The sequence below is a fragment of the Ursus maritimus genome, unplaced genomic scaffold (assembly GCF_017311325.1).
Source record: "Ursus maritimus isolate PB19 unplaced genomic scaffold, ASM1731132v1 scaffold_17, whole genome shotgun sequence".
Taxonomy (NCBI): Eukaryota; Metazoa; Chordata; class Mammalia; order Carnivora; family Ursidae; genus Ursus; species Ursus maritimus.
In genome coordinates this window covers 25,097,446-25,118,512 of record NW_024424119.1, presented here as the reverse complement: position 1 = coordinate 25,118,512, position 21,067 = coordinate 25,097,446, and the positions used below count along the sequence as shown (strand labels likewise).

At 56.6% G+C, this 21,067-nt stretch overlaps 1 protein-coding gene across 3 annotated transcripts in view; it reads left to right on the top strand.

Annotated features, from left to right (window-relative positions):
- The window catches only part of TLN1 (talin 1), a 31,526-nt gene extending 11,276 nt beyond the window's left edge, over positions 1 to 20,250 (top strand). For all 3 annotated transcript variants that reach the window (XM_040631582.1, XM_040631580.1, XM_040631581.1), the window contains exons 12-56: positions 164 to 344; positions 525 to 638; positions 783 to 891; positions 1,122 to 1,330; positions 1,485 to 1,583; positions 2,585 to 2,752; positions 2,933 to 3,227; positions 3,781 to 3,947; positions 4,764 to 4,892; positions 5,015 to 5,131; positions 5,224 to 5,337; positions 5,529 to 5,663; positions 6,035 to 6,163; positions 6,542 to 6,644; positions 6,765 to 6,973; positions 7,326 to 7,445; positions 7,653 to 7,850; positions 8,059 to 8,198; positions 8,368 to 8,461; positions 8,565 to 8,654; positions 8,762 to 8,884; positions 10,062 to 10,205; positions 10,647 to 10,808; positions 11,046 to 11,186; positions 11,280 to 11,461; positions 11,654 to 11,786; positions 11,880 to 11,981; positions 12,071 to 12,241; positions 12,336 to 12,485; positions 12,594 to 12,695; positions 12,774 to 12,893; positions 13,640 to 13,786; positions 13,956 to 14,122; positions 14,233 to 14,416; positions 14,511 to 14,636; positions 14,737 to 14,853; positions 17,229 to 17,414; positions 17,549 to 17,656; positions 18,156 to 18,261; positions 18,461 to 18,585; positions 18,678 to 18,803; positions 18,931 to 18,993; positions 19,103 to 19,285; positions 19,423 to 19,551; positions 19,680 to 20,250. In XM_040631582.1, coding sequence (XP_040487516.1) covers positions 164 to 344; positions 525 to 638; positions 783 to 891; positions 1,122 to 1,330; positions 1,485 to 1,583; positions 2,585 to 2,752; positions 2,933 to 3,227; positions 3,781 to 3,947; positions 4,764 to 4,892; positions 5,015 to 5,131; positions 5,224 to 5,337; positions 5,529 to 5,663; positions 6,035 to 6,163; positions 6,542 to 6,644; positions 6,765 to 6,973; positions 7,326 to 7,445; positions 7,653 to 7,850; positions 8,059 to 8,198; positions 8,368 to 8,461; positions 8,565 to 8,654; positions 8,762 to 8,884; positions 10,062 to 10,205; positions 10,647 to 10,808; positions 11,046 to 11,186; positions 11,280 to 11,461; positions 11,654 to 11,786; positions 11,880 to 11,981; positions 12,071 to 12,241; positions 12,336 to 12,485; positions 12,594 to 12,695; positions 12,774 to 12,893; positions 13,640 to 13,786; positions 13,956 to 14,122; positions 14,233 to 14,416; positions 14,511 to 14,636; positions 14,737 to 14,853; positions 17,229 to 17,414; positions 17,549 to 17,656; positions 18,156 to 18,261; positions 18,461 to 18,585; positions 18,678 to 18,803; positions 18,931 to 18,993; positions 19,103 to 19,285; positions 19,423 to 19,551; positions 19,680 to 19,805 — 6,343 coding nt within the window. In that variant the 3' untranslated portion in view covers positions 19,806 to 20,250. The remainder of the gene's footprint in view (positions 1 to 163; positions 345 to 524; positions 639 to 782; positions 892 to 1,121; positions 1,331 to 1,484; positions 1,584 to 2,584; positions 2,753 to 2,932; positions 3,228 to 3,780; positions 3,948 to 4,763; positions 4,893 to 5,014; positions 5,132 to 5,223; positions 5,338 to 5,528; positions 5,664 to 6,034; positions 6,164 to 6,541; positions 6,645 to 6,764; positions 6,974 to 7,325; positions 7,446 to 7,652; positions 7,851 to 8,058; positions 8,199 to 8,367; positions 8,462 to 8,564; positions 8,655 to 8,761; positions 8,885 to 10,061; positions 10,206 to 10,646; positions 10,809 to 11,045; positions 11,187 to 11,279; positions 11,462 to 11,653; positions 11,787 to 11,879; positions 11,982 to 12,070; positions 12,242 to 12,335; positions 12,486 to 12,593; positions 12,696 to 12,773; positions 12,894 to 13,639; positions 13,787 to 13,955; positions 14,123 to 14,232; positions 14,417 to 14,510; positions 14,637 to 14,736; positions 14,854 to 17,228; positions 17,415 to 17,548; positions 17,657 to 18,155; positions 18,262 to 18,460; positions 18,586 to 18,677; positions 18,804 to 18,930; positions 18,994 to 19,102; positions 19,286 to 19,422; positions 19,552 to 19,679) is intronic.
- The last annotated feature ends 817 nt before the right edge of the window (positions 20,251 to 21,067 follow it).

Sequence of the window (21,067 nt, the reverse complement as noted above, 5' to 3'; positions counted from 1 at the left end):
GGGAATCCCTAGGACAGTTCTTTAACCAGTCACAGGCTCTCATGAGACCTCACGCGCCCCCCCGCCCCCCAGACCACAAGACCTGCAAAGGTAGTAGAGCTGGGTGGGAAGGGGGTGAGACCGCAAAGTCCTCTGAGTGCTGCCCAGGGTGTCCCCTCTCTAGGTCGACAGTCCTACAGCAGCAGTATAACCGGGTGGGGAAAGTGGAGCACGGCTCTGTGGCCCTGCCTGCTATCATGCGCTCCGGAGCCTCTGGTCCTGAGAATTTCCAGGTGGGCAGCATGCCACCGGCCCAGCAGCAGATTACCAGTGGCCAGATGCACCGAGGACACATGCCCCCTTTGGTAAGAGTGCCTCTGCTGCCACCACGGTACCAGGCCTTTCTCCCCCGTCAGCTGGGCCCAGCCAGGAGCTAGGCAGTCTTTTCCCATGTCCCTGTTTGTATTCCTATCCCTAGCCTCGAGTCCTCCTTTACCTTCTCTTGCCTCTAAGCATTCCCTATTTCTCCAACCCTTGTGTTGCAGACGTCAGCCCAGCAGGCACTCACTGGGACCATCAACTCCAGTATGCAGGCTGTGCAGGCTGCCCAGGCCACTCTGGATGACTTTGACACTCTGCCCCCTCTGGGCCAGGATGCTGTGAGTATGGGAGGGAGGAGAGGCCAGCAGTGCTGAGGCTGGGACTCCCCAGAGGGAATGGGGTTAACCAAACCAGGGCAGATCCTGAGCTTTGCTTCTCTCTCTCTCTCTCTCTCTCTCTCTCTCTCTCTCTCTTTCTCGCAGGCCTCGAAGGCCTGGCGTAAGAACAAGATGGATGAATCAAAGCATGAGATCCACTCCCAGGTAGATGCCATCACGGCCGGCACTGCCTCCGTGGTGAACCTGACAGCGGGTAAGCTGGACGCCGAGCTCTCTGTGCGGCAGGGAGGGGAAGGAAGAGCGCGTGCAAGCATGAGTGTGACTGGCTCTGGGTGGGACCGCCCCTTGACTCATGGAAGAGTCTGCGTGCATGTATGTCTCTCTCAGGATGTGTGTGTGACTAACGCCTCTGACTGTGTGCCTCCCCCGCCCATCGTCTGGCCTGCCCACCTCTCACTCCTGCTCCTCTTCCTCCTCCCTCAGGGGACCCTGCGGAGACAGACTACACAGCAGTGGGCTGTGCGGTCACCACCATCTCCTCCAACCTCACGGAGATGTCCCGCGGCGTGAAGCTGTTGGCTGCCCTGCTGGAGGATGAAGGCGGCAGCGGCCGGCCCCTGCTGCAGGCCGCCAAGGGCCTCGCCGGGGCGGTGTCCGAGCTGCTGCGCAGTGCCCAGCCAGCCAGTGCTGAGGTCGGGGGCCACGGGCTGCCACTAGGGAGGAGAGCCCAAAGGAGAAGGGGGCAGTCCAGGCTGCGGGGTGGAGGCGTGGGACCTGGGGGCGTGTAGGACCGTGGGCATGCGGGCAGGGATTGGGCAGCTTCTGACCGGTGTCCACTCTCCACAGCCCCGTCAGAACCTGCTGCAAGCAGCTGGGAACGTGGGCCAGGCCAGTGGGGAGCTGTTGCAGCAAATTGGGGAAAGTGATACTGACCCCCACTTCCAGGTTAGTGATTTCCGCCACCCCTAGAACATAAGCTTCTTGGAGGTCATCTCTGACCCTGAATCTAGCTCCTACTCCTGGTACTACAAATTGACTTCTCAGAGCCGATCTGAACCTCTGTTTGCAGGGGATGACACTGGGAACCTCCAGTCCCTTTTGGGGGGGATGAGAATTCAGAACCCCTGAGTCCAAACTAAATCTACTAGTTCACCCTTGGCTGATTAATATTTTGTAGCCGCCTGTCATCTTTTCCTTGTCTTCCCCATGTATAGCCCTTGTCCCAAGTTAACATCTTGAAGCCCCCTCCTTGCCACCCTGAGGACACTGTTCCTCTAGCTACCCCTTCCCCACCCCATGTCAGTTTCCTCAGCTGACTTGTCATCCTGGATTTCCCACGCAGATATGTGCACCCAGAGGGGCTGGGGCTCGATCTCCCCCCGATTCCCCCACGGTAACGGCCTCTGGCCTGGGCCTTCCCAGCTTTGTCCTCTCTGAGCCGCATACACTCGCTCTGCACCTGTCCCCCAGCCTCCTGGGGGAGCAGAACATGCTGGCAGATGGGGAGGCATGTCACAGGCAGGGCTTGGGACTTGGGGTCAGGGAGGGTTGTATGGGGTCTCGCACTCCAGGGTGACTGCTTTCAACCAAGACTGAGAAGGAATGGAGGAAGGAAGCTGGGGGTGGGAGGGACCCCGAGAGGTATCTCTCTCCATCCCATTGTAACAGCACCGCCCCTCCCTCCCCATCGCCGTCCGAGTGTATCCGCCTCATGCATTTCTCCCTTTGGTGTAGGCTCTGTTTCTTTTGGTGTAGGTTTGTTCCTCGGTGAGGGTTCTGTCCTACTGGGCGCTCGAGGCAGGGGCTTGGGGTAGCTTCTGGTTGCTTCTGCATACACTGTCCTATGATCGGAGTCAGTGGGAATAATGAAACAGCTTATGCCTCTGAGAAGGGTCCATGGATCCCAAGCCCAATCTCAGGCCCTGCTGACAGCTGTTTCCTCACAGGACGTACTAATGCAGCTAGCCAAGGCCGTGGCAAGTGCTGCAGCTGCCTTGGTCCTCAAGGCCAAGAGTGTGGCCCAGCGGACAGAGGACTCGGGGCTTCAGACCCAGGTCATTGCTGCAGCAACACAGTGTGCCTTGTCCACCTCCCAGCTGGTGGCCTGTACCAAGGTGAGCCCCAGAGGTTGCGCTAGCCTGTGCTGAGGGGCGATGGTGCCACACACGAGAGCCTCTCGTTTCACCTCTTCGGCTCCTCCTTACCTATCCCAGTGACTGTCGCAAACACCACAAACACCCCACCTCACGACTCCTTTCCGTGGCCTTCGTCTCTCACGCGCAGTTTGCCCGCAGGTGGTGGCACCTACAATCAGCTCACCTGTCTGCCAAGAGCAGCTGGTGGAGGCTGGACGCCTGGTGGCCAAAGCCGTGGAGGGCTGTGTGTCCGCCTCCCAGGCAGCCACAGAGGACGGGCAGCTGCTGCGGGGGGTAGGAGCAGCGGCCACAGCCGTCACCCAGGCCCTGAATGAGCTGCTGCAGCATGTGAAGGCCCACGCCACGGGGGCTGGGCCTGCTGGCCGTTATGACCAGGCCACTGACACCATCCTCACCGTCACCGAGAACATCTTCAGTTCCATGGGTGACGCTGGTAAGGACACCACTCCTGGGAAGACAGCGAGCCCCAGTGAGGCTCCCTGAGCCCAGTGGACATTCCCTTGCAGACCCGCCACCTCCCCCTAAGGACTCAGCACAGTAGGCTAGGTGTTCAGTCTCTCTGAAACCTCCAGTTTGTCCTCTGTAAAGCAGGAACGTGGTCTGCCTCTGGTGTGTTTAGAGAATGTACAGAAGTCTGCACAAACGCAGCTGGAAGCTGGAAGGTGGCATTATTAAGAGTTAGCCTTCCCCACTGCACCCTACCCGCTCACCTCTGAAAGCCTTCACAATGGGTATCTGATCCTCTCAAGACTGTTTGCTGAAAATACCCATTAGAGACTGTCTTCCTCCCCATGTGAGCCCACCGGGGAATCTCCCTCTCCAAGATCCTAAACTCAAAAAACAACTCCAGGGAATCACTTTGAGAACCTTTGTCTCTCTTTAGCTGGCCTCAAGAGCAATGTCCACCTTGTCTGCACCCTTTTCCCCCACCCCTGTCCCCCTCACAGCGTCTCTGGCTTCCTTACTTGATTGTGTCCTGTCCTCAGGTGAGATGGTACGACAGGCCCGCATCCTAGCCCAAGCCACCTCTGACCTGGTCAATGCCATCAAGGCTGATGCCGAGGGGGAGAGCGATCTGGAGAATTCTCGCAAGCTATTAAGTGCCGCTAAGATCCTGGCTGATGCCACAGCCAAGATGGTGGAGGCTGCCAAGGTACAAGGCCTTTTGTGCAAACACCCAGACTGAGATCTGAAGGAAAGATCCAAATGGTTATCCTTTTCCTGGGTCTCGGAGAGACCCAGGAAAAGCAGGAAATACATGAGAACAGATAGAAGTGCTCAGGAAATAAATGCACCCCAGGCTCCAGGCGGATGGCGGCCCAGATTTCGAGCCAGAGTGGCTGCCAGAGTGCTTGCTAACTGAAAAGGCAACCGTGCCCTTTTTCTTCCCCCAAGTCCAAGGTCTGCTGTCCTTATTTTCCTCTACTTTGCTGCCTGCTTTCTGGTCTCTCCTGGGAATGCACAGAAGCATTCAGTCCTTGGGGTTCCCCTGCCAACAGTGCAGAGAAAGACAAGGCAGGGGGACTCAAGGTGCAGAAGACTGTCAGGAAGAAGCCAAGAGGCTCTCATACTCCCTGGGCTCTGGGGCTCTTCAGTTTGCAGGAGTAGCCAGGTCCCCTGATGTGGTTTTTGAGATCCCTGCTCTAAACTGTGTCCTCCTTGTCCCAGAGAGCCCTCCTCACCCCCATTTGCTAGTGGCATTTTGTGAGGAACAGGGAAAGACACATGGCTCCTCCCCCCAAGAGGGAAAGAAGAAATAATTCCACCTGAAAAGGGTCCAGAGGAAATCCAGGGCCCCCCTACACTTCCGTTTTGCCTGCCCGAGGCAGCTCATGTCAGCTGTGGTGACCTTTAGTGTGGATAGTTAGAAATGACTTCAGGAGAAGGTTTGAGTCTGGAGGGATCAGAGCAGAGCTTCTTTGGGGCCCACGGGGATGCTGAGTGATGACTGTCTTTCCACTTCTCTCAGGGAGCAGCCGCCCACCCCGACAGCGAGGAGCAGCAGCAGCGGCTGCGGGAGGCAGCCGAGGGTCTGCGCATGGCGACCAATGTAGCTGCGCAGAACGCCATCAAGAAGAAGCTGGTGCAGCGCCTGGAGGTGAGGCTGGGACGTGAGCCAGGAGCAAGAGCGTGGGCACCGTGGGAGGAACAACACCGGGAGGGGCCAGAGACTGAGTGGGGGACTGCCTGGGGCTTGTCCTAACTACTCTGTCCTCACAGCACGCAGCCAAACAGGCTGCGGCCTCAGCTACACAGACCATCGCTGCGGCCCAGCACGCAGCCTCCGCCGCCAAGGCCTCTGCCGGCCCCCAGCCCTTGCTGGTGCAGAGCTGCAAGGTGAGACTCAGTGGGAGGAGGTGTGGGAGGAGGGAGACTCCCCCTGCCTCCGGTCTGTGGCGAGGTGGCTCTCATGATGTTTTCACCCACAGGCTGTGGCAGAACAAATTCCGCTGCTGGTGCAGGGCGTCCGAGGGAGCCAGGCTCAGCCTGACAGTCCCAGTGCTCAGCTGGCCCTCATTGCCGCAAGCCAGAGCTTCCTGCAGGCAAGGCACCCTCTCCCACCTCTCAGACAGGACCCTTCCCACCCTCTGAGTCTCCGAGCTCGCCCACAGTTTAAAGCTCCGCCAATAGCCTCCTTCCCAGACGGAGCCACAGCACTTGCCGTGTCCTAAGCATCATCAGTCCCTGTACCCAAGCAGATGGTACATTCATCTGCCCACCTGTTCCCCAACAGCCAGGTGGGAAGATGGTGGCCGCTGCGAAGGCATCAGTGCCAACAATTCAGGACCAGGCTTCGGCCATGCAGCTGAGTCAGTGTGCTAAAAACCTTGGCACCGCACTGGCCGAACTTCGTACCGCTGCCCAGAAGGTATGGGAGCTGGCTGGCTTCGGGGTGTGAGGGTAGGGGTGCGTGGGGGCGCGGTCGGTTAAGCATCTGACTCTTGATTTTGGCTCAGGTCATGATCTAAGGCTCATGAGATCAGGCCCCGTGTCGGGCCCCACGCTCAGCGCAGAGTCTGCTAAAGTTTCTCTCTCCCTCCCTGCTGTGCGTGCAAGCGCATCACACGCTCTCTTTCTCTCTCAAATAAATAAATCTTTAAAAAAAAAAGAGAAAATGAGGGTGGAGTTCTGGGATGATGGGGGTCTGCAGAATAACCTAACACAGGGGTGACTGTATAACCTGGGGCATCAGTGGCACACAGCAGTACCTCCTGTACCCAAACCCCCTTATCGTTGTAGGCTCAGGAAGCGTGTGGGCCTTTGGAGATGGATTCTGCACTGAGTGTGGTCCAGAATCTAGAGAGAGACCTGCAGGAAGTGAAGGCAGCAGCTCGAGATGGCAAGCTTAAACCCTTACCTGGGGAGACCGTAAGTATTCTTAATACCTCATTCTTGGGCGCCTGGGTGGCTCAGTTGGTTAAGCGCCTGCCTTTGGCTCAGGTCATCCCAGGGTCCTGGGATCGAGCCCCACATCAGGCTCCCTGCTCAGCGGGAAGCTGCTTCTCCCTCTGCCTGCTGCTCCCTGTGCTTGTGCGTGCTCTCGACCTCGCTCTTTCTCTGTCAGATGAATAAAATCTTATTTAAAAAAAAACAACTCATTCTTAATCAAACCCTGAAGTTTTCTTTCCCACTTGTACTCCAGAGCTGCCCAAAACCTTCATTTAAACTGCCAGCTGATCCCAACTAGCTTCTCAAGTTCTCATTTCCCGGTTCTTTCTGCCCCTGAGTCTCCCACTTCATCCCTAGATGGAGAAATGTGCCCAGGACTTGGGTAACAGCACCAAAGCAGTGAGCTCCGCCATTGCCCAGCTGCTGGGGGAGGTTGCCCAGGGCAATGAGAATTACGCAGGTATGTGGACAGGGCCAGGAAGGGGCTGGGGAGCAGGAGCTGAAGGAGGGATGGAGCTGACAGAGGAAGCCACGGGGATCGGGCCTGGCAGTAAAGGCACCTTTTCCCTTCATCTCCCAGGGATCGCAGCTCGGGATGTGGCAGGTGGGCTACGGTCACTGGCCCAGGCCGCTCGGGGTGTAGCTGCCCTGACGTCAGATCCTGCAGTGCAGGCCATTGTGCTTGACACAGCCAGCGATGTTCTGGACAAAGCCAGCAGCCTCATCGAGGAGGCAAAAAAGGCAGCCGGCCATCCAGGGGACCCTGAAAGCCAGCAGCGGCTTGCCCAGGTTAGCTCTGGGGAAGAGGCCACTTCCACCTACAGCTCAACCTGACTAGAGCAAAGTCTCATCCACACTGCTAGGCCTCTTCTCAGGCCTGCTCTTGCCAGCTCCTGTCTGGATTCCACCCTTTCCCTCAGTCTTGGTAGGAGTGTCTCAGCCCGAGGCAGGGCCTAGCTGAACACCAGGTTCGAGACAGTTTGATCACTGTCACTTGATACCCTAACTTCAGCTACACACCCCCTTTCCTCTTCACTTTTGGAGGCAGTAGAATGGTTTTTTCCCATGTCCCCATGAGTGGAGGAGGAACTCTCCCAAATTGTTTCCATTTTGGCAACGCCTTTCCCCTTTTCCACCTCAGGTGGCTAAAGCGGTGACCCAGGCCCTGAACCGTTGTGTCAGCTGCCTGCCTGGCCAGCGAGATGTGGACAATGCCCTGCGAGCAGTGGGAGACGCCAGCAAGCGACTCCTGAGTGACTCGGTAGGAAGACCAGGAGTGTGGGGGGCACATAGGAGCTGAAGAATTCGAAATTTCTCCTTCCACCTCTAGACCTCTCCTTGACCTTGACTTCCCAGATTTACCCCCTTTTATTACTCCCAGGCTCTGTGCCCACCTCCCAGCACTTGACTAAACTCTCCCTCTCGTCGCTCCCTATGCTCGCTTCTGACTTTCTCTCCGACCCTGCAGCTTCCCCCCAGCACCGGGACATTTCAAGAAGCTCAGAGCCGGTTGAATGAGGCTGCTGCTGGGCTGAATCAGGCAGCCACAGAACTGGTACAGGCTTCTCGGGGAACCCCCCAGGACCTGGCTCGAGCCTCAGGTCGATTTGGACAGGACTTCAGCACCTTCCTGGAAGCTGGTGTGGAGATGGCAGGACAAGCCCCGGTATGAAAAGGCACAGGGTCCAACTCAGCGGTTAGGCGAGAGGTGCCCGTGTGACTGCTCAGTCCTCACCTCTGCCTGCCTCCCTTCCTCCCCTCCCTCCCCTCTCCAGTCTCTAGCAACATTTGAGTATCTGGGACAGAAGAGCCCTTTTAGAGACAGATAAGAAAGGACTGACTGGACAATGTGTTGACCTTTTCGCCTTCAACAGAGCCAGGAGGACCGGGCCCAGGTCGTGTCCAACTTGAAAGGCATCTCTATGTCTTCGAGCAAACTCCTTCTGGCTGCCAAGGCTCTGTCCACGGACCCTGCTGCCCCCAACCTCAAGAGTCAGCTGGCTGCAGCTGCACGGTAAATAGGAGCTGGGAAGCCCAGCCCCGCAATGTTGAAGAGACTGGGGAGGGGACATTTCCTGAGAAGTCCCACCTTAGGAGTGGTTACACACAAAAGAGAAATAGACACTTCCCATCCAAGAGTGATGACCTCTGCGTGCATCCACTCAACCTTCTGTTCCTCCCAGGGCGGTGACCGACAGCATCAACCAGCTCATCACCATGTGCACCCAGCAGGCTCCAGGCCAGAAGGAGTGTGACAATGCCCTGCGGGAATTGGAGGTGGGCACTGGGCAGGCTGAGTGGTGTGGAGGCTGAGGAAGGTATTCTGGGTTTGGGGGTGAAGGCGGTGTCTTGAGTCCTGCTTTGTCCTCCCCCTGTACAGACAGTCCGGGAACTCCTAGAGAACCCGGTCCAGCCCATCAATGACATGTCCTACTTCGGCTGCCTAGACAGTGTGATGGAGAACTCAAAGGTGAGTGAGGGCAAGGGGGGCGGGGGGCAGGAAGATGGGATGAACCAGGGGCTCCTTTGCCCCTCTGAGGACAGGGACGGATTCTCCTACTACCCTCTGTTTCTCAGGTACTGGGTGAGGCCATGACTGGCATCTCCCAAAACGCCAAGAATGGGAACCTGCCAGAGTTCGGGGAGGCCATCGCCACAGCCTCCAAGGCCCTCTGTGGCTTCACCGAGGCAGCCGCACAGGTTACTCCCCCGCGACGGTCCCTGGACGGTCCCCTGCTTTCCCTCCCCTGCCCCCCTAACAGCCTGACGCTCCCATAGATAACCAAGAAGAGATGTTTGCAAAACCAACTCTGTGGAAACTGGATTTCTTCCTCCTCCTTCGTGGAGATGTTTGTCAGCAACCATAGAATACCAACAGTTCTGGTCGCTGTCACCCCTGAACCCCTGGTACCTTGGGTTCTGATGACATTGTCCAGTCATGGGCCCTTTTCCAGCCCTGGCTTTCTTGGTCTATGCTAATTAGCATATGCAAGCCCTTTTTCACATTAACTATCACTTTATTAAAATAGTACCAGTGACTGTATTTCCAGCTAATTGAGTCACCACTTAGCTTTGCCTTTTTATGCATTTATGAAGATGGAACAACCTGTTAGCTGTGAGGGTACTTTGCTTTAGTACTTAAACCCTTAAGGCCGACTGGCTTGTTCATCTCGGACTGTTCCCTGAAAGCCTACCAGCCTGCTCCCTCAGTCTCTCCTACCTTCCTTTGCCCTGTTCTATATGGCCTATTGGGTGGCCTAGTCTATGTGGTGTGACTTATTTCTGGAAAAGCATAAAGAGCAAGAAGCAGAGTGACCATGTTTGAAGTATAAATCAAACCTTCTGATGGTCTTCTAATCATAAAAAATCGTTGGCAACCGTTATACCCATCCCTTTCCTCTCCAAATCTCTGAAGCTTGGAGGTGGTGTGAATATCAGTGGTCCTAATATCCTGCACAGTTTTCAGACTCTTTCAAAGGGGCTTTGCCTGCGTGCACGTGTGTGTGCGTGCACGTGTGTGTGTGTGCGTGCCAGGGTGGCTTTCAAACTTTTTGACTTCTACTTATGTTAAGCAGTACTTCTTACCTTACAGTCCCCCAGATACACATCTACATAGAAGTTTGATGAAACCCTTACCATGTGGTTTTCCTTTTTTTTTTTTTTTTTCCTTTTTAACCTGAAATGTTCAAACACATTCAACAAAACAGGAGAGGTTTTTTCTTTTTTATAGTCTGATTGTCATTTGTTAATACGCCCCCGCTCACATAGTACCCTGGCTACTAACTTACCCCTGCTCCCCTTTGTGCCCACTGTCACTGGTCGGTCCCACCGAGAGATAGCCTTTCTTTCTCAGCCCCCTACCCCTCTCTCTCCCCAGGCTGCATATCTGGTGGGGGTCTCTGATCCCAACAGCCAAGCTGGGCAGCAAGGACTGGTGGAGCCCACACAGTTCGCCCGTGCAAACCAGGCAATTCAGATGGCCTGTCAGAGTTTGGGGGAGCCTGGCTGTACGCAGGCGCAGGTAACTTAAGGGAACAGGTACTATGGGCAAGTCTGGGAAAGGGTGCCGGGCCAGGATGGACCGGCCCAAGAGGGAGGTGTGGGGGCGCATCTCTGACCTTCCATACACAGCTTCTCTGGGGGTAATTGTCTTCTCCTGCCATGTTTCTTGTCACTCTAGTTACTGCTAAGTTCAGAACTTCTCTGTAGATGTTTGAGTTCACTCTCCTACTTACCCTACTACAGCTTCTCCATCAGTGTGTCTGTCTTCCATCTCCCCCTTCCCACACCCTGTTCATCTTTGGGTATCTCTGTCTCCCAAATCTTCACTTCTCAGGTGACTCCATCTTTCCTAGTTAGACTTCCAGAGATCTTGCTCTCCCTCCAACCTGCGGGCTCCTGTCTGGGTCATACCCTTCCCTCCTGCCCTCATCGTGGCTCTTCCGCGTGTCTGTCTCCACAGGTGCTCTCTGCAGCCACCATTGTGGCCAAGCACACCTCTGCACTGTGTAACAGCTGCCGCCTGGCTTCTGCTCGTACCGCCAATCCTACCGCCAAGCGCCAGTTCGTACAGTCGGCCAAGGAGGTGGCCAACAGCACAGCCAATCTTGTCAAGACTATCAAGGTTGTCGGTGTTTGAAATTCCCAGCCTCCCTCTGACCCGTCCAGTCTTCCTCTCCCCGAGTCCCTGCCTCAGTCCCTGAGGCCTTCTATCACAGCCCATCTGCCTGAGCCCAAGCCCTTCCGTGTTCATGCTGGTCATCACCAGCCTCTCCCCGCCCCTTTAGCCCAGGAAAGGAGACCTGGGCTTCACCTCCTTTGCCTACAGTCAGTCCTGAGGGCCTGTCACTCCCACTTCCAGGCGCTTGACGGAGCTTTCACAGAAGAGAACCGTGCCCAGTGCCGAGCAGCAACGGCCCCTCTGCTGGAGGCCGTGGACAATCTGAGTGCCTTTGCATCCAACCCTGAGTTCTCCAGCATTCCTGCCCAGATCAGCCCTGAGGTGAGGCGATGTGAAGGGAGAACCGATGGGCCGGCTGCCCCCTCATCTTTGCAGGAGTTTTGAGACTCACCTCCCTGCCTCCTCTCTCCCCAGGGCCGGGCTGCCATGGAGCCCATTGTGATCTCTGCCAAGACGATGTTGGAGAGTGCCGGGGGACTGATCCAGACAGCCCGGGCCCTAGCAGTCAATCCCCGGGACCCCCCGCGCTGGTCAGTGCTGGCTGGCCACTCCCGGACTGTCTCAGACTCCATCAAGAAGCTCATCACGAGCATGAGGTATTGCGGGGGTAGAGAACCGGTGTGACTAGAGACCATACACTCTGGCAGAACGGGGGCAGGGCGGGTAGTGCAATTAGATGGGATCGTGTTGGAGACCTGTTGTCCAAAATTTGGGGGATATGGGGAAAGATAGACTAGCCTTGTTTTAAAGGGATGTTCTTGGTGTTGGAGCCTATGATGTGTCTACAGGGACAAGGCTCCAGGGCAGCTGGAGTGCGAGGCGGCCATCACAGCTCTGAACAGCTGTCTGCGGGACCTAGACCAGGCTTCCCTCGCTGCAGTCAGCCAACAGCTTGCTCCCCGGGAGGGAATCTCTCAAGAGGTAAGGGAGAAACGGGTTATATGAAAGGTTGCGTCTGGGAAGAGAGGCCCTGTTCCAGGTCACAGTCAGGGCTCAAGCCGGCTTCCTTCCCAGGCCTTGCACACTCAGATGCTCACTGCAGTGCAGGAGATCTCCCACCTTATCGAGCCGCTGGCCAGTGCTGCGCGGGCTGAAGCCTCCCAGCTGGGACACAAGGTACCCGGCGAGACAAGTGGGGAGTCCCAGGGCAGGGCAGGCGAGGGTTCCTGGCCCAGCTGACCTCCACTCGAACCCCTCCGCCTCAGGTGTCCCAGATGGCACAATACTTTGAGCCGCTCACCCTGGCTGCAGTGGGTGCTGCCTCCAAGACCCTGAGCCACCCGCAGCAGATGGCGCTCCTAGACCAGACGAAAACCTTGGCAGAGTCCGCCTTGCAGTTGCTCTACACAGCCAAGGAGGCCGGCGGGAACCCCAAGGTACTGAGAGCGGGAGGGAGGGGCTGCTACTAGGACGAGCTCAGAGAAGCGGGAACACCAGAGCCCCCCTCCACTCACTCGCTCTGCCCCCCAGCAAGCAGCTCACACCCAGGAGGCCCTGGAGGAGGCTGTGCAGATGATGACAGAGGCCGTAGAGGACCTGACGACAACCCTCAACGAGGCAGCCAGTGCTGCTGGGGTTGTTGGCGGCATGGTGGACTCCATCACCCAGGCCATCAACCAGGTGAGAGTCCTGGGGTGCCTGCGGTCAGAGGCTCCCCAGGGCCAGGGTCCCTGAGTTCGGTGTCAGAGACCTGACAATCAATCTCCTCCCTCCATCCGCCCCCCTCAGCTAGATGAAGGACCAATGGGTGAACCAGAAGGTTCTTTTGTGGATTACCAGACAACTATGGTGCGGACAGCCAAGGCCATTGCTGTAACCGTTCAAGAGATGGTGAGTTTGGGAGAGTGTAAGAAGGCTACCCCCGGGAGCTTGGTGTGGGCATAACTTTACTTCTTCTGTTGTCACCAGGTAACCAAGTCAAACACCAGCCCTGAGGAGCTAGGCCCTCTTGCTAACCAGCTGACCAGTGACTATGGCCGTCTGGCCTCCCAGGCCAAGCCTGCAGCTGTGGCTGCTGAGAACGAAGAGGTAAACATGGGGGCAGCTGCCATGAAGGCCTCCCCCTCCCCGCCCCTCACAGAAAATAGTGGCATGCCCTTTGTGTCCATCACGTCAGCCTCCGGGGCCATCCCACCCTTACTCTGTCTAGCCTTCTTGAGAAAGGGGAACACCCCCTCAGGGCCACTCCACTAAAGAGTGGTCAGGGCTTGTATAGGGACAGGATCAAAGTCACAGGGATAGAGGAGACAGCTGACAATCTAGAGATTTCCTGGTCTGCTGACACCCCTCTGCGACTGTGGCTGCTTCTCTGCTATCCTGCGGGTCTGTAATCTCTTCTTAGTTCTTCCTCGTTGCAGACCCATGAAGTTCTTCCTTCCCTAAGCTCCTGGCTTTCCAAGAAAGCAAGTAATTGGATCTTACTACCACACACCTAATCCCCAGCCCCAAACCCCTCCTTAACCACATCCAGGCCAAATTGTAATCCGTGGCCCTCTGATTCAAATACCCCAGCATAAAGTGCTTCTTCCCCACCTCCTCCCTGTGCTTAACATAATCCTCACCAGTGGGTGCTTGCGTGCTATTATTTTCCATGTGTAGGAGGTGACCTCCTGCCTGAAGGATATGAAACAGGAAACCTGTGTGCTGGGCACTTTTTCTCACCACCCCTTTAGTCTACGGTGCATGTTCTGTTAGGTCCTTCGTGACTCCTCCAAGCACAGTGGAGGTCCAAGTGCCTTTTGTAAAGCCCATCTCCCTTTCCCATCCGCTCGCAGATAGGTGCCCACATCAAGCACCGCGTGCAGGAGCTGGGGCACGGCTGTGCCGCTCTGGTCACCAAGGCAGGTGCCCTGCAGTGCAGCCCTAGCGACGCCTACACCAAGAAGGAGCTCATAGAGTGTGCCCGGAGAGTCTCCGAGAAGGTGACGGCACTCGCCGCCGTGGACTGGGCACTGGCTCCCCAGCCCTGCTGCCCTTCCCATCCTCTTCCCGCCTTCCCAGCCCTCTCCTCCATCCCTTCTCCTGGGCACTGGTGACCTTCCCCTTCCACGAGGCACTAACCAGAGTCACCATGTGCCTTTCCTCCCCCAGGTCTCCCATGTGCTGGCCGCGCTGCAGGCCGGGAATCGTGGCACCCAGGCCTGCATCACGGCCGCCAGTGCAGTGTCGGGCATCATTGCCGACCTCGACACCACCATCATGTTCGCTACCGCCGGCACCCTCAATCGCGAGGGAGCCGAGACTTTCGCTGATCACCGGTGAGGAAGGAACTGGGCCTCCTGGAGGCAGGGTGGCGGGTGGGGCCAGAAGAGGCTGGAGGGACTGGCGGAGGCCTGCGAAGGGCTGACTAAGCCGGGCCCTCCCTCAGGGAGGGCATTCTGAAGACCGCCAAGGTGCTGGTGGAAGACACCAAGGTCCTGGTGCAGAACGCAGCCGGGAGCCAGGAGAAGTTAGCACAGGCTGCCCAGTCCTCTGTGGCCACCATCACCCGCCTCGCCGACGTTGTCAAGCTGGGTGCAGCCAGCCTGGGAGCCGAGGACCCTGAGACACAGGTATCCAGCTGATTCCCCTAATTCTGGCCAGAACCACTCACTGCCTGTTCCCCCTTTCCCTCCCACGGACCGGAGCCTCCGCTCTCTCATACAGGTAGTGCTGATCAACGCAGTGAAGGATGTGGCCAAAGCCCTGGGAGACCTCATCAGCGCAACAAAGGCTGCAGCTGGCAAAGTCGGGGACGACCCTGCTGTATGGCAGCTCAAGAACTCCGCCAAGGTCGGAGGGGAACGAGAGCAACATCAGGAGAGGGGCGGATCACTGTGCTTCCTCCTGTTTCTTAACGTGACGCCCTCTGCAACTCCTCTGATGCCCCCAGGTGATGGTGACCAACGTGACATCGTTGCTCAAGACCGTGAAAGCCGTGGAAGATGAGGCCACCAAAGGCACACGGGCCCTGGAGGCAACCACAGAACACATACGGCAGGAGCTGGCGGTGAGCGAGAATCTGGGGCACTGGGGTCTTGGGTCCGACAGGGATCGTGACAGACTGTGAATCTGCATTTCAGGTATTCACAGAAATGTAAACAGTCACACTCCTTCTCCTCGCTCACAGCCAGACTTCCTAAGTAGGCTGCGCTGGTGTCTTTCCCCTCCTCGCCTACTCCTTAGTGAGCATTTGACGCCTGCCTTCCCCCACCCTCCCGCTTTCGCCCGCCACCAGTGGCCTCCGAGCTGCCACATTCTGTGGCCTCTTCTTGGCTTTCATCTTCTTCAGACATTTTGAAATCATTTGACTTTGTGAACAAGCCTCTCTGGAACTCTTTCTTCCTTGGCCCTCCGGACACCGGCTTTTGTCTTGCTTCTCCAGTGCCTCTTCCACAGCGCCAGCGAGCCGCCTCCGGCCTAGTGAACGCCGAGGCCGGCCCGAACTGCTGCAAATCGCCTTTCTCTGTCATCTTCTTTGGCATGTTTAACCACTTCCATGGTCGTTCTCTAGCAAGTTGACTTCAGTTCTGAGTTTAGTTATTCTTAGCTGCCTGCTTGACAAACCACCGAGATGCCAGGCCTCCCAGCTTCTGGCCAACAAGCCCCTTCCTCTTAGGATGGTAGCCGCCTCAGTCACCTGTGACTCTCCGGTCTCATTCCCCGATCTGGGCCATGGCTCGTCCTCCCAGCCCTCCTCTCCCATCCCCCTGCAGGCACCCTGCTTGGGGTCCTCATCCGCTCTCCCTCCACTTTGCTGCGCGGGCTTTCTGCCTGGGACTCTCCTCTCCTTCAGTTGCTGCCATTCTCATCTCCTTCTCATCTTACTCATTTCTGAATTCACCTTTCTGATACGGTCCTTGGCGATGCCCAAACTGAAACTCTTAGATTTCTGCCTCCCAAACCTGATCATTCCCTCGTCTTTCCCATCTTGGTCAGCGGCACCTTTTAATAACTCTGATCCTAAAGGCAGGAATCCAGCTGTAATGTTCATTTTCCTCTCGTTCCTCACATCTAAGCACATCGCTGAGATGTGTCAGCGCTCCCTCCCGGTGGATCTAATTTTCTCTTTTCCCTGCCCCCACCACCTCCACCTTGTCCAAACCATCACCAGTCCTTTGGTGCGTTGATGCCATAGCCTCCATCTGCTCTGCCCCCTCATTCACCCCTCCCATGCGCTCTCTGTACACAGGAGCCAGAGAATATAAACGAGGTTATGTCACTTCACTGCTTAAAACCCTTTAGTGAGTGCCCTGGCGTCTGTGGTAAAATCCACACTCCTTACCGTCACCTTCCAAGCCCCATGGCCCCTGCCAACCTCCCCCGTCTCCTCTCGTCCTGCTCTTCCCCCTTCCACAGCCCCGGTCCCTGTACTCTGTCCCTTCCTTCCTGTTGCAGGCCCTCACACTTGCTTTACTCCAGCTTTCTGAATATCTGGCTTCTCCCAGTCCTTCAGGCTGCAGCTTAAGTGTCCTCTCCTCAGGGGCACCTAGCTGGCTCAGTCAGTGAAGCATGCTACGCTTGATCTCAGGGCCGTGAGTTCCAGCCCCACTTTGGGTGTAGAGATTACTTTGAAAAGTAAACTAAAATCTTTAAAAAAAAAAAAAAAAAAAAAAAGCCCTCCCCTTAGAGAGGCTTCCGCAGCTGCCTACCTGAGAAAGGACCTCATTTTTATTTCTCAGCACAGCACCCTCTTTATTTCCCTCACAGCTCAGGTCAGTCTTTCTGCTCATTTGCCTATTCGTTGTCTGTGTCGAAAACAGTAGTGTAAACGCCATGAGAACAAGGGCCTTTTCTCCTTTATTCCCCATTGCACTCCTCTAACACCTCACACAGAACCTACCACCTGCTGATTTTTAATAATTTGCTGGATAAACACATATATCAAAATATTTTTATTGACTTATTATGTAAAATTCTAAGTTTCTTGATCTGATATTCAGGGCCCCAACAACCTTTTCTCCACCATCCCTATAATTCTGGAACATTTCTTGATACTCTCTCACTTGACATCCTGGTTATTCATGGCCCTCTGTGTACCTAAAATGCCCTTCTGTTATCTAGGTCTCTTAATACCCAGCCCTTGCCCTACCTGGGCCACTCACTCCTCCAAGGCTTCTCTATCACTTAGGAATGAAAACCTAGCTCAGAGGTACTTCTTAAATTTCAAACAAATAAACTCTTCCCAATCACTTCAGTCAGAAATGAGCAGCAGCCTTATGTCAGCTGTGATGTGTGAACTCCTCCAAGGACCCGATCTACAATAAGTACTCGGTGAATGCCGGTTATCAAGCCGGTGGATGAATGGACAGATGGTACAAGGAGAGTGCTACATTGTCTTAAGTCCCACTCACCGTACAATTTTTCTTGTTCGACCCTCAACAGGTCTTCTGTTCCCCAGAGCCACCTGCCAAGACCTCCACCCCAGAAGATTTTATTCGCATGACCAAGGGTATTACCATGGCAACAGCCAAGGCTGTTGCCGCTGGCAACTCCTGTCGCCAGGAGGACGTCATTGCCACAGCTAATCTGAGTCGTCGTGCTATCGCAGATATGCTTCGGGCTTGCAAGGTAGAAACCCTGATAGGGAGGCGGAAGTCCGAGGCAGTGCGGCAGCTCTCGGGCAGAACGTGGGAGGGGAGAAAGTGCAGGGGCTCCGGGGGCCTGGGGCTCTTCGGGATCCTCACGCTAAGTCTGTGGGCTAGGAAGCAGCTTACCACCCAGAAGTGGCCCCTGATGTGCGGCTTCGGGCCCTGCACTACGGCCGGGAGTGTGCCAACGGCTACCTGGAGCTGCTGGACCACGTGCTGCTGGTAAGGAAGGCGGGCGGTCTGCTCCTCGTGCCAGCCTCCCGGACGACCGGCCTCTCCCCACGTGCTTCACACCCCGCTCTCGATTTGTTCCTTCAGATCGCCCCACCCCCCTTCTACTTCCCAAATCTGTTCTCATTCCCAAGTCTCCCTTCCACTGGGGCCCCATCGTTCTTAGAATCTTTGGTTTTCCCGCTCACCTCTTCCTCCTCATTTCTCTTATCTCCTCTCTTCCCACCTGACCGCCCCCTTCTCTACCTTCGTCTCTTCTTCTCATTTCATCATTCTCCTTGCTCCTTGTCAGCCGGTGAGTGGCGCACCTCCCGCTGTGTTCACCATGTGTGCGGCGTGGTGCCAGGAGTGCACCTGCGAGGCGGTGTGGGGTTTGAGGGCTGCGGTGTTAAGCGGTCTCGGCAGGGGCAGGGGTCACAGTCGGCCCGTGTCTTAGCTCTGGTAGAAGCTGAGATCTGATGCTTCCTGCTCCCTGGCCTCTCTTCCCCAGACCCTGCAGAAGCCAAGCCCGGAACTGAAGCAGCAGCTGACGGGACACTCAAAGCGTGTGGCTGGTTCGGTCACTGAGCTCATCCAGGCTGCTGAGGCCATGAAGGGTGAGGGGTGACCAGGGGCAGGGAGGGAAGAGAGCCTCTGTCACGGGGAGATCTCTGCCTCCTGGCTGCGCTGCTCTGAGCCGGCCTCTGCCCACATTCCCCACAGGTGCCGGGGGCTGGTGCTACTAACCCTGCTGCCCGGTGCTCCTGACCTCCCTGCTCTGCCTTAGCCCTTTTCTTCCTCCCTTCGCCCCACCAGGAACAGAATGGGTGGACCCAGAGGACCCCACAGTCATTGCTGAGAACGAGCTCCTGGGAGCTGCGGCCGCCATTGAGGCTGCAGCCAAAAAGCTGGAGCAGCTGAAGCCTCGGGCCAAACCCAAGGTCCGTCCTCCCCCGTCCGTCTTTCCGCCCCTCCTGGCAGAACGTGCCCACCTTGACTTTGCGTCTCTCTCTGCAACCTTTGTTCGTTGTAGGAGGCAGATGAGTCCCTCAACTTTGAGGAGCAGATACTGGAAGCTGCCAAGTCCATCGCGGCGGCCACCAGCGCCCTGGTAAAGGCGGCGTCAGCCGCCCAGAGGGAACTCGTGGCCCAAGGGAAGGTACGCACTCGGATGCCCGGAAGAATGGGCACAGCAGCAGTGTCGCTGTCCATCCTGAAATTGCTGGCGGGCTTTTACACACCTACGGAGAGCACAGGTCTGAATAGGCCTCCTCTGTCCTCCACAGGTGGGCGCCATTCCAGCCAATGCACTGGATGATGGGCAGTGGTCCCAAGGCCTCATTTCTGCTGTGAGTACACCGTACCCACTAGGCCCCTCAGCTAGGGAGGCTTGAGAAGCCCGGAGAGGGGAAGGACCAGGGCAGGAGGCATATTCTGACCGAGTCCTCCTCACTGCAGGCCCGGATGGTGGCCGCAGCCACCAACAATCTGTGTGAAGCCGCCAATGCAGCTGTGCAAGGCCACGCCAGCCAGGAGAAGCTCATCTCATCAGCCAAGCAGGTGGCTGCGTCCACAGCCCAGCTCCTGGTGGCCTGCAAGGTCAAGGCTGACCAGGACTCTGAGGCAATGAAACGACTTCAGGTGAGGAACCCTGACCATCCGGCGGTACCTTGGGCTGTGCTGCTTTAAACCGTGACCCCCAAGACGTGCTTCTCTGTGAGGGAGGAGAGCGACTCTCAGCTGAGTTCCCAGCCTCCCACTGCCTTCCCTCTGCCCAGGCTGCTGGCAACGCGGTGAAGCGCGCCTCGGACAACCTGGTGAAGGCGGCCCAGAAGGCCGCAGCCTTTGAAGACCAAGAGAACGAGACAGTGGTGGTGAAGGAGAAGATGGTGGGGGGCATCGCCCAGGTGAGCTTTGCCCCAGACACCCTGAAGGACCCTGCCAGCAAGGCAGTCACGCTGCCGGCGCTGCCCCAGCGCCCCTGCACCCTAAGGCACACGCTCGCTGAACCGAGCCCCTGATCTCCATCCCTCAGATCATTGCCGCACAGGAAGAGATGCTTCGGAAAGAACGGGAGCTGGAAGAGGCGCGGAAGAAGCTGGCACAGATCCGGCAACAGCAGTACAAGTTCCTGCCTTCAGAGCTTCGGGATGAGCATTAGGGCGGCCGCTTCTATTTAATGCAGACCCAGCCCAGAGACTGTGCCCGCCGCTACCAAAGCCTTCTGGGCGGTCGGCCCGGCCCGCCCAGCCCCAGCACTCCCCAGAGTGCCTGCCAGAGCCCGGGCCTGGGCCTCCCCAGTCCCGCTGCACATCCCCTGCCCCCTCCCTGACTCCAAGTGCCTTCATGCCCTAGGGCCCCCTAAGTGCCTGCCCCTCCCTAGAGTATTAACGCTCCAAGAGTATTATTAACGCTGCTGTATGTCAGTCTGAACCTGCCAGGGCTCCAGCCCGCTGCACCCTGCCAGCAGCTTCCAGCCAGTCCCCACAGCCTTGGCTCTACTCCTTTTTTGATACTGTCTACCCCCACCCCCAGCTATCTGTGGGGGCCACGGGGTTGTAAGCCCCAAACAGGTCATGCTCCAATAAAGGTGATTCTGCCTGCAACCCCTGCTTGGCTTTGTGAGGAGACGGGAGAGTCCCCTCAGGGAAAGAGAAGGTGGAGGAAAGAATGTGACTCTGTTCTATCAACAACTTCATCTCGCTCACAAATGGGGTGGGGTACATTGTGGCATGCTGCCCCCTGCAGCCCCTTCCTCCTCCTCACACCCAGTCACCATAGTTGGGAAGCTGAGAAGTCCTATTCCTGTTGTCCCCTTAGCTCACTGGCCAGCGCCTACGCCTCACCAAGTGTCGTTCTGCTGGGACAGCAGCTGCCACTGCCCTTTGTGGCTACCAGGGACACTCTGTTTTTTCGTAACTGCTCAGAGTATTTGAACAAATGCAGTTCCTGGCCAAATTCAAGGTTTTCAAAAGCAGTTTTGCTGAAAAGAATAAGCCTGTAAGTTACAAGTGTCTGAGCCTCAGAGAACTATGACCACAGATAAGGTCCAGGCTGTTAACAAGCAAAGAATCCACCCTGAGGCCGCATCTCGTAGTTTCTACTGCGGGGGCACTCGTGAGCCCTCCAAGGCCTTGTTACTTGTGCCTAGAATACTACTAGAAGAAAAAGAACTGAAAAAGCTTTATCCCCATATAAGACTTCATCAGGGGGCACAACTCTCCTTGTGGCCAGGCAGGTACTGGTAGCCCTGTTCCAGTTGCCCTGCTAATCTGGAGGTTACGTGGCAGGAGGCAGTCAGGGAGGAGAGTGTTGTTTCCACTTCCTTCCGCATTCACCCCCTCTGCCCACACGGCACGGATCAGGTGGCGTCCTCTCAGGTCTGCCATGATTCTCATGCGTGATTCTTTAACCAGCCCTGTT